Source organism: Salvelinus alpinus, chromosome 2 (assembly GCF_045679555.1).
Source record: "Salvelinus alpinus chromosome 2, SLU_Salpinus.1, whole genome shotgun sequence".
NCBI lineage: Eukaryota > Metazoa > Chordata > Actinopteri > Salmoniformes > Salmonidae > Salvelinus > Salvelinus alpinus.
The window spans coordinates 87,396,861-87,408,236 of record NC_092087.1 but is presented as its reverse complement, the minus strand read 5'-3'; the positions used below and the strand labels follow the sequence as shown (position 1 = coordinate 87,408,236).

Genomic DNA, 11,376 nt, shown 5'->3' with positions numbered 1-11,376 from the left:
TGATCATCCCTACTGCCTCTGATCTGGCGGACTCACTAAACAGAGAACATCCCTGATCACCACTACTGCCTCTGATCTGGCGGACTCACTAAACAGAGAACATCCCTGATCATCCCTACTGCCTCTGATCTGGCGGACTCACTAAACAGAGAACATCCCTGATCATCCCTACTGCCTCTGATCTGGCGGACTCACTAAACAGAGAACATCCCTGATCATCCCTACTGCCTCTGATCTGGCGGACTCACTAAACAGAGAACATCCCTGATCATCCCTACTGCCTCTGATCTGGAGGACTCACTAAACAGAGAACATCCCTGATCACCACTACTGCCTCTGATCTGGCGGACTCACTAAACAGAGAACATCCCTGATCACCACTACTGCCTCTGATCTGGCGGACTCACTAAACAGAGAACATCCCTGATCATCCCTACTGCCTCTGATCTGGCGGACTCACTAAACAGAGAACATCCCTGATCACCACTACTGCCTCTGATCCTGGCGGACTCACTAAACAGAGAACATCCCTGATCACCACTACTGCCTCTGATCTGGCGGACTCACTTAAAACAGAGAACATCCCTGATCACCACCTGACTTGCCTCTGATCTGGCGGACTCACTAAACAGAGAACATCCCTGATCATCCCTACTGCCTCTGATCTGGAGGACTCACTAAACAGAGAACATCCCTGATCATCCCTACTCCCTCTGATCTGGAGGAACACTCACTGGACAGAGAACATCCCTGATCATCCCTACTCCCTCTGATCTGGAGGACTGCACTAAACAGAGAACATCCCTGATCAGCATCCCTGTACTGCCTTCTGATCTGGCGGACTCACTAAACAGAGAACATCCCTGATCATCCCTACTCCCTCTGATCTGGCGGACTCACTAAACAGAGAACATCCCTGACCCATCCCTCACTGCCCCTTCTCCTAGCATCCTGGCGGCACTCCACTAAACAGAGAACATCCCTGATCACCACTACTGCCTCTGATCTGGCGGACTCACTAATCCAGAGAACATCCCTGACCATCCCTGACTGCCTCCTGATCTGGCGGACTCACTAAACAGAGAACATCCCTGATCATCCCTACTGCCTCTGATCTGGAGGACTCACTAAACAGAGAACATCCCTGATCATCCCTACTACCTCTGATCTGGCGGACTCACTAAACAGAGAACATCCCTGATCATCCCTACTGCCTCTGATCTGGAGGACTCACTAAACAGAGAACATCCCTGACCATCCCTCCTGCCTCTGATCTGGCGGACTCACTAAACAGAGAACATCCCTGATCATCCCTACTCCCTCTGATCTGGCGGACTCACTAAACAGAGAACATCCCTGATCACCACTGACTGCCTCTGATCTGGCGGACTCACTAAACACAGAGAGAGCATCCCTGATCATCTCCTTGACTGCCTCTGATCTGGCGGACTCACTGAACAGAGAACATCCCTGATCATCCCTACTGCCTCTGATCTGGCGGACTCACTAAACAGAGAACATCCCTGATCACCACTACTGCCTCTGATCTGGCGGACTCACTAAACAGAGAACATCCCTGATCACCACTACTGCCTCTGAGCTGGCGGACTCACTAAACAGAGAACATCCCTGATCACCACTACTGCCTCTGATCTGGCGGACTCACTAAACAGAGAACATCCCTGATCATCCCTACTGCCTCTGATCTGGCGGACTCACTAAACAGAGAACATCCCTGATCATCCCTACTGCCTCTGATCTGGAGTACTCACTAAACAGAGAACATCCCTACTGCCTCTAATCTGGAGGACTCACTAAACAGAGAACATCCCTGATCATCCCTACTGCCTCTGATCTGGAGTACTCACTAAACAGAGAACATCCCTACTGCCTCTAATCTGGAGGACTCACTAAACAGAGAACATCCCTGATCATCCCTCCTGCCTCTGATCTGGCGGACTCACTAAACAGAGAACATCCCTGATCATCCCTACTGCCTCTGATCTGGAGGACTCACTAAACAGAGAACATCCCTGATCATCCCTACTCCCTCTGATCTGGAGGACTCACTAAACAGAGAACATCCCTGATCATCCCTACTCCCTCTGATCTGGAGGACTCACTAAACAGAGAACATCCCTGATCATCCCTACTGCCTCTTATCTGGCGGACTCACTAAACAGAGAACATCCCTGATCATCCCTACTGCCTCTGATCTGGAGGACTCACTAAACAGAGAACATCCCTGATCACCACTACTGCCTCTGATCTGGAGGACTCACTAAACAGAGAACATCCCTGATCACCACTACTGCCTCTGATCTGGCGGACTCACTAAACAGAGAACATCCCTGATCACCACTACTGCCTCTGATCTGGCGGACTCACTAAACAGAGAACATCCCTGATCATCCCTACTGCCTCTGATCTGGCGGACTCACTAAACAGAGAACATCCCTGATCACCACTACTGCCTCTGATCTGGCGGACTCACTAAACAGAGAACATCCCTGATCACCACTACTGCCTCTGATCTGGCGGACTCACTAAACAGAGAACATCCCTGATCATCCCTACTGCCTCTGATCTGGCGGACTCACTAAACAGAGAACATCCCTGATCATCCCTACTGCCTCTGATCTGGAGGACTCACTAAACACAAATGCTTTGTTTGTAAATGATGTCTGAGTGTTGGAGGGCGCCCCTGGGTATCCATAATTAAATTGTCTGGTTTGCTTCATATAAGGAGTTTGAGTATATTTAAAGCATATTTAAAACCAAATACTTTTACTCTAGTAGTATTTTACTGGGTGACTTTCACTTTTACTTGAGTCATTTTCTATTAAGGAATCTACTTTTACTCAAGTATGACAGTTGGGTACTTTTCCACCGCTGGCAGTATACAGGGAATAGGATTCCACTTGGGAGCCACGCTCTGTCTCTGCGGGGTGATTCTCACCGTCAGATGCAGTCCATTGTCTACAGCCGTTGAGCTGAGTGGGTTTTTCTCAAAGACATCTGAGGTCAACTGCTAATTTCTCTCTTTTATCCTCAGTCGATATACGAAACAAATGTCAGGAACCAACGGAATTACAACAAGAGTTGACGACTTCAACCAACAGAATGTCATTATTATGTATCCTATAAAGTAACCATCTGTATTATTTAGAGGTTTAATTGAAGTTTTGTGGGTAAGCTGTAGACTGTGCTGTGAAGCTAGTTGTCTAACTGGCTCGGTGCGAGGTTGTTTACATGTAGACCGGGGTGCGCAGCGTGAGGACGTGCGAGCTTCGAGAGCAGTTGACTGTTCACTGTCGCCGAAGTTGGTGTTCTTCTGTCGAACGGGAAAGGAAAACTACGACAAATATTTGATTCAGTGTTTTTTTTAAGAGAATTTGGTTATTTTCCCTTTTACCTTTGAATAATGTGTGAAATGTAGCTGGAATGAACCGGAGTGATTAATCCTGGAACCAAGGGAGAAGGAGAGCGAGAGGGATATTTCACCAGGGGTTTGGTAAGCACTTCTCCCGAACATGAAGGAGAAAAGTCGGGATCAGAGCTTTTCTGACTCCCGGGAACTAGACGGGTCTTATGATCCGCTCACAGGTAAGTAAATAATACTTTTCATTTTCGTTTTGGATTAATAATTGCAATGGATGAAAAATGTGAAAATGTATACTAGTTGAAGTATGTTGGTTTTGTTAGTTTGCTGACCTGGCTTTTGGTAGGCTATCTTCTTTGGTCTCTGGATATGACGTCCTTATAATAATAATAATAATAATAATCATGATGTAAATTATGTGCTTCATTTGGTGGCCCATCAATGACTGAAATCAACCTCTTATTTGGTAGCCTAACAGCGTGGAAACGGTGCTGGACGCACAAAGCAAAGTGGAGGACAATCAGATGTGTTTCAAACTGAAATAATCGGACAGATCGGCCAGTAATAAACTTCTTTCCCCGTAGCGGGGTTTTTAATTAAATGACACAACGCGCGCAGCGTGACCTGATTTGATGAGTCAGCAGCGGCGGTTTAACCGTCCGATCCATCCCGGACCCCGCGCGGTAGTTTGACGAGCAATGGGAGAAATGGGATCCACCGATATGGATAATTTCCCTGCCTAGTCATAAATTCTGCCGGCTCTCGCGCCACGGGCAACCGACCAAGGTCACTGTTAAGGGCGCCCTGGGATAATGGCACGAGCGGAAAATGAATGAATGAGGCGTCTAATCACTGTTGATTTTAGGGTGTTGTTTCTGACGAATGATGGACAGTCTGTTGTTGGTTAGCGGACGAGGGCTGCATCTCAATAGTCTAAGGTAGCTCCGTCTCTCCTCATCTCCTCTCCTCCATTTATAGTCAAATATATTGAGAGAGGTGAAAACATGTAGACAGGTATTCACTCGAGACATGCGGTTTGCTTCCGGCAATGTATCCATGCTCCAGGCTGAGGACTAGGTCAGGCGCTGAAACAAGCCTAGTCACGTGGCGCTCTCCATGGTCCTGAACATAGACATATCATCCATTCCATTTCTATGGTCCTTGTTGTGCTTGGAGTTTGGTCTGTTTGAATGGGAGAGAGGTGGGATTGGTTGTTCCTTCCTTCCTTCCTTCCTTCCTTGATGTCCTTCCTTTCTTCCTTGATGTCCTTCCTTTCGTCCTCCCTCTTTGTTGTGTTGGTGGAAGTGGTATGTTTCGAACTCAACCATCCCTCTCACCTATTAGGGGACATTTTAAGGAAAGGAGATGAGGAAAGGAAGCTAGTTAAGCCAAGAGAATATTGTCACATAGCCCTTGGCTCCCTATGAGTGTGATCCAATGACAGACACGTTTGTCCATCAAATCTCACAATTTGAGGTGCCTGTCAGTCTGTTAGCAACAATGATCCACCTCCCAACTGTTGTTTTAGTGTTCTTCCCTTGACTGGGGTTGCATCCCAAATGGCACCCTATTCCCTATATAGTGCACTACGTTTGGGTCAAAGTAGTGCTTTATGTAGGGAATAGGGTGCCATTTGGAGGCTCAGCCTGGGAAGATAAAAGTGTCATTTGAGACAAGGAGGGATCAGCCAATGTTTGGTTGCAGACAGACTCATATTCATTTTTCTATTTAATGCTCTGTGTCTCTGTGTGTGTGTGTGTGTGTGTGTGTGTGTGTGTGTGTGTGTGTGTGTGTGTGTGTGTGTGTGTGTGTGTGTGTGTGTGTGTGTGTGTGTGTGTGTGTGTTGTCTGCTCCGATAACTCCAGTCTTTTGTTCTCTCTGACAAGATTGTCAAACAGCTCCCGAAATACTGCAATTCTCATTCTACAAAAAGCTCTGATAACACAATCGTTATTTGATCATTTACAGGAGTGTTAGACAGCGAGTGCATCCCAAATGGATCCCTCTTGAGTGCATAGGGCTCTGGTCAAAAGTAGTGCACTATGTAGGGAACAGGCTGTCATTTGGGACTCAGGCAGAGTGTTAGACGGTAGATTTTGATATGGTGATAGATCTGGTCCCAGATCAGTTTGTGCTCATGTTTGGCATGACAGTTCCATAATGAGTTGGACGAGAGAAGAAGAAGCGTTTATTTCCAGCTTTTTATCCAGCAGTTTTTCACATTTGTGTTTTTCCATCAGAAAGGGTTATGGTACCTTCATGTGTACAAAGTTACTGTTCCAGATCTTTTATTAATAGATTTTATGTAGATGTTCTTTTTTCCCCAAAAGCTATATTTGTTTAGCTGGAAAGGAATGTGTATTTGACTGTGATCTGTGGCCGTCTCACCTAGCCATCTTAAGATGGATGGTTGAATAGATGAGTGAAAGATGGATGGTTGAATAGATGACTGAAAGATGGATGGTTGAATAGATGAGTGAAAGATGGATGGTTGAATAGATGACTGAGAGATGGATGGTTGAATAGATGAGTGAGAGATGGATGGTTGAATAGATGAGTGAAAGATGGATGGTTGAATAGATGACTGAAAGATGGATGGTTGAATAGATGAGTGAAAGATGGATGGTTGAATAGATGAGTGAAAGATGGATGGTTGAATAGATGACTGAAAGATGGATGGTTGAATAGATGAGTGAAAGATGGATGGTTGAATAGATTACTGAAATATGGATGGTTGAATAGATGACTGAAAGATGGATGGTTGAATAGATGACTGAAAGATGGATGGTTGAATAGATGACTGAAAGATGGATGATTGAATAGATGACTGAAAGATGGATGATTGAATAGATGACTGAAAGATGGATGATTGAATAGATGACTGAAAGATGGATGGTTGAATAAATGACTGAAAGATGGATGGTTGAATAGATGACTGAAAGATGGATGGTTGAATAGATGACTGAAAGATGGATGATTGAATAGATGACTGAAAGATGGATGGTTGAATAGATGACTGAAAGATGGATAGTTGAATAGATGACTGAAAGATGGATGGTTGAATAGATGACTGAAAGATGGATGGTTGAATAGATGACTGAGAGATGGATGACTGAATATCATGCTACATACACGGTGTTCCTCCATCCACCTCTTGTGTGTGTTCCTCCATCCACCTCTTGTGTGTGTTCCTCCATCCACCTCTTGTGTGTGTTCCTCCATCCACCTCTTGTGTGTGTTCCTCCATCCACCTCTTGTGTGTGTTCCTCCATCCACTTCTTGTGTCTTGCATCACTTATCAATAACTTCAGGTGCATAATAACATAACAATAAAAAAGCGATTATAAAGAGATCATCATGAGAACATGTTTGTTTTATTATCCTTGTGGGGACCAAACAACTGATTTCCATTCAAAATCCCATTGTCCCTAACCCCATTCCTAACCCTAATTCTAACCCTAACCTTAGCTGTAATCCCAACCCTAAACCTTACCGCTCAGCCTAAAATAGCCTTTTACCTTGTGCAAACCGGGGGAAATGTCACCACTTGGATAGTAAAACCAAAAACAACACACACACACACACACACACACACACACACACACACACACACACACACACACACACACACACACACACACACACACACACACACACACACACACACACACACACACACACACACACACACACACACACACACACACGCTGACGTGGAAACGATCCACTAGGGGCCAGAGTGAGCGCTGTTACCTTCCAGTAGGTTTGGGTTTAGCTGGGTGATGTGGACGTGGTGGTGGAAGGCCGTAAGTATCTGCCTCTGGTTCAGAAGGTTACAAGTTCCAACCCAGTGATATTTTAGTTTTAACCCCCCAGAGTCGATGTCCGCTCCCACGCAGAAATCTAATACAATCTGTCAGTTTAAGCTAGAGATCTTTTTGCATTGGGCTGCGTCTCAATCCACCGCATCCACCGATGTAACACTTCCACATCGGCTGCGTGTCAATCCACCGCATCCACCGATGTAACACTTCCACATCGGCTGCGTCTCAATCCACCGTATCCACCGATGTAACACTTCCACATCGGCTGCGTCTCAATCCACCGTATCCACCGATGTAACACTTCCACATCGGCTGCGTCTCAATCCACCGCATCCACCGATGTAAAACTTCCACATCAGCTGCGTCTCAATCCACCGCATCCACCGATGTAACACTTCCACATCGGCTGCGTCTCAATCCACCGATGTAACACTTCCACATCGGCTGCGTCTCAATCCACCGATGTAATACTTCCACATCGGCTGTGACAGAGCTAGAACAGTGTTTGTCAGACCATGAGACATCTCGAAAAATGGTCTTCTCGCAAAATCGTTTGAACGGTTTGGCCTACAAACCCCTCGGTGGAAAGATGAGACTCTCATGAACATGATGGTGTTCTTCGTTTTGCTCTACGACCTCGACTAGCGTTTTGGGACTCGTCTGAAGTTGGTACAGCCGACTTCTGTCTGTCGTGTCCAGTTTGGACTACACACTACTATAACCCCTCTGTGTTAAGGTGAGATTCTCACTAACACATATGTTGGTTGGTCCCCCAGTACCAGTTGAAAATCATTCTGGAAGTATATATATATATATTTTTTTATTTCACCTTTATTTAACCAGGTAGGCAAATTGAGAACACGTTCTCATTTACAATTGCGACCTGGCCAAGATAAAGCAAAGCAGTTCGACACATACAACAACACATAGTTACAGATGGAGTAAAACAAACATACAGTCAATAATACAGTGAAAAATAAGTCTATATACAATGTGAGCAAGTGAGGTGAGATAAGGGAGGTGAAGGCAAACAAAATATATATATAAATAAATAGAAATATAAAAAAGGCCATGGTGGCGAAGTAAATACAATATAGCAAGTAAAAAATAAGAAAAAAACACTGGAATGGTTGGTTTGCAGTGGAAGAAAGTGTAAAGTAGAGATAGAAATAATGGGGTGCAAAGGAGCAAAATAAATACAGTAGGTAAAGAGGTAGTTGTTTGGGCTAAATTATAGATGGGCTATGTACAGGTGCAGTAATCTATGAGCTGCTCTGACAGCTGGTGCTTAAAGCTAGTGAGGGAGATAAGTGTTTCCAGTTTCAGAGATTTTTGTAGTTCGTTCCAGTCATTGGCAGCAGAGAACTGGAAGGAGAGGCGGCCAAAGGAAGAATTGGTTTTGGGGGTGATGAGAGAGATATACCTGCTGGAGCGCGTGCTACAGGTAGGTGCTGCTATGGTGACCAGCGAGCTGAGATAAGGGGGGACTTTACCTAGCAGGGTCTTGTAGATGACCTGGAGCCAGTGGGTTTGGCGACGAGTAGGAAGCGAGGGCCAGCCAACGAGAGTGTACAGGTCGCAGTGGTGGGTAGTATATGGGGCTTTGGTGACAAAACGGATGGCACTGTGATAGACTGCATCCAATTTATTGAGTAGGGTTTTGGAGGCTATTTTGTAAATGACATCACCGAAGTCGAGGATTGGTAGGATGGTCAGTTTTACAAGGGTATGTTTGGCAGCATGAGTGAAGGATGCTTTGTTGCGGAATAGGAAGCCAATTCTAGATTTAACTTTGGATTGGAGATGTTTGATGTGAGTCTGGAAGGAGAGTTTACAGTCTAACCAGACACCTAGGTATTTGTAGTTGTCCACATATTCTAAGTCAGAGCCGTCCAGAGTAGTGATGTTGGACAGGCGGGCAGGTGCAGGCAGCGATCGGTTGAAGAGCATGCATTTAATTTTACTTGTATTTAAGAGCAATTGGAGGCCACGGAAGGAGAGTTGTATGGCATTGAAGCTCGCCTGGAGGGTTGTTAACACAGTGTCAAAAGAAGGGCCAGAAGTATACAGAATAGTGTCGTCTGCGTAGAGGTGGATCAGAGAATCACCAGCAGCAAGAGCGACATCATTGATGTATACAGAGAAGAGAGTCGGTCCAAGAATTGAACCCTGTGGCACCCCCATAGAGACTGCCAGAGGCCCGGACAACAGACCCTCCGATTTGACACACTGAACTCGATCAGAGAAGTAGTTGGTGAACCAGGCGAGGCAATCATTAGAGAAACCAAGGCTGTCGAGTCTGCCGATGAGGATGTGGTGATTGACAGAGTCAAAAGCCTTGGCCAGGTCAATGAATACGGCTGCACAGTATTGTTTCCTATCGATGGCGGTTAAGATATCGTTTATGACCTGAGCGTGGCTGAGGTGCACCCATGACCAGCTCTGAAACCAGATTGCATAGCGGAGAAGGTATGGTGGGATTCGAAATGGTCGGTAATCTGTTTGTTGACTTGGCTTTCGAAGACCTTAGAAAGGCAGGGTAGGATAGATATAGGTCTGTAGCTGTTAGGGTCAAGAGTGTCCCCCCCTTTGAAGAGGGGGATAACCGCAGCTGCTTTCAGATGACACGAAAGAGAGGTTGAAAAGGCTAGTAATAGGGGTGGCAACAATTTCAGCAGATAGTTTTAGAAAGAAAGGGTCCAGATTATCTAGCCCGGCTGATTTGTAAGGGTCCAGATTTTGCAGCTCTTTCAGAACATCAGCTGACTGTATTTGGGAGAAAGAGAATTGGGGAAGGCTTGGGCGAGTAGCAGAGGGGAGGGCAGTGCTGTTGACCGGGGTAGGGGTAGCCAGGTGGAAAGCATGGCCAGCCGTAGAAAAATGCTTATTGAAATTCTCAATTATAGTGGATTTGTCGGTGGTGACAATGTTTCCTATCTTCAGTGCAGTTGGAAGCTGGGAGGAGGTGTTCTTATTCTCCATGGACATAACAGTGTCCCAGAACTTTTTTGAGTTTGTGTTGCAGGAAGCTAATTTCTGCTTGATAAAGCTAGCCTTGGCTTTTCTAACTGCCTGTGTATATTGGTTTCTAGCTTCCCTGAAAAGTTGCATATCACGGGGGCTGTTTGATGCTAATGCAGAACGCCATAGGATGTTTTTCTGTTGGTTAAGGGCAGTCAGGTCAGGAGAGAACCAAGGGCTATATCTGTTCCTGGTTCTAAATTTCTTGAATGGGGCATGCTTATTCAAGATGGTGAGGAAGGCATTTAAAAAAAATATCCAGGCATCCTCTACTGACGGGATGAGATCAATATCCTTCCAGGATACCTCGGCCAGGTCGATTAGAAAGGCCTGCTCGCTGAAGTGTTTCAGGGAGCGTTTGACAGTGATGAGTGGAGGTCGTTTGACCGCTGACCCATTACGGATGCAGGCAATGAGGCAGTGATCGCTGAGATCTTGGTTGAAAACAGCAGAGGTGTATTTGGAGGGCAAGTTGGTTAGGATGATATCTATGAGGGTACCCGTGTTTACGGAATTGGGGTGGTACCTGGTAGGTTCATTGATGATTTGTGTGAGATTGAGGGCATCAAGCTTAGATTGTAGGATGGCTGGGGTGTTAAGCATGTTCCAATTTAGGTCGCCTAGCAGCACAAGCTCTGAAGATAGATGGGGGGCAATCAGTTCACATATGGTGTCCAGAGCACAGCTGGGGGCAGAGGGTGGTCTATAGCAGGCGACAACGGTGAGAGACTTGTTTTTAGAGAGGTGGATTTAAAAGTAGAAGTTCAAATTGTTTGGGAACAGACCTGGATAGTAAAACAGAACTCTGCAGGCAATCTTTGCAGTAGATTGCAACACCGCCCCCCATATATGGAGACTGTTTAGTGCCCAAAATAAGGGGTTAAATACGTGTAAAACAATATATATATAAAAAAATGTTTGTTTCCTGATTTCTCAGATATAGGACTGACACTTCAGAATAAACTTCCTTTAGATTGTTTGGGGGGGACTATCTGTTATTCCATGTAGTGAATCTGTTATTCAATAAGTTTGTATGAGCTAATAGCAGTAAGGCCAAATAAATGTTTTCATAAAATCATTTTTTCATATATTTTTTTAATACTTCAAGGGGCCTTAAAATTCAAAATCAAATAGCAAAATGATCCTTGT

At 45.3% G+C, this 11,376-nt stretch overlaps 1 protein-coding gene across 2 annotated transcripts in view; it reads left to right on the top strand.

Annotated features, from left to right (window-relative positions):
- The first annotated feature begins 2,972 nt into the window (after nt 1-2,972).
- The window catches only part of LOC139568072 (A-type potassium channel modulatory protein KCNIP2-like), a 35,548-nt gene continuing 27,144 nt past the window's right edge, over nt 2,973-11,376 (top strand). Inside the window, exon 1 of one of the 2 annotated variants that reach the window (XM_071389770.1) lies at nt 2,973-3,606. In XM_071389770.1, the coding sequence (XP_071245871.1) occupies nt 3,534-3,606 (73 nt within the window). In that variant the 5' untranslated portion in view covers nt 2,973-3,533. The remainder of the gene's footprint in view (nt 3,607-11,376) is intronic. The other variant, XM_071389768.1, reaches the window with a different exon arrangement.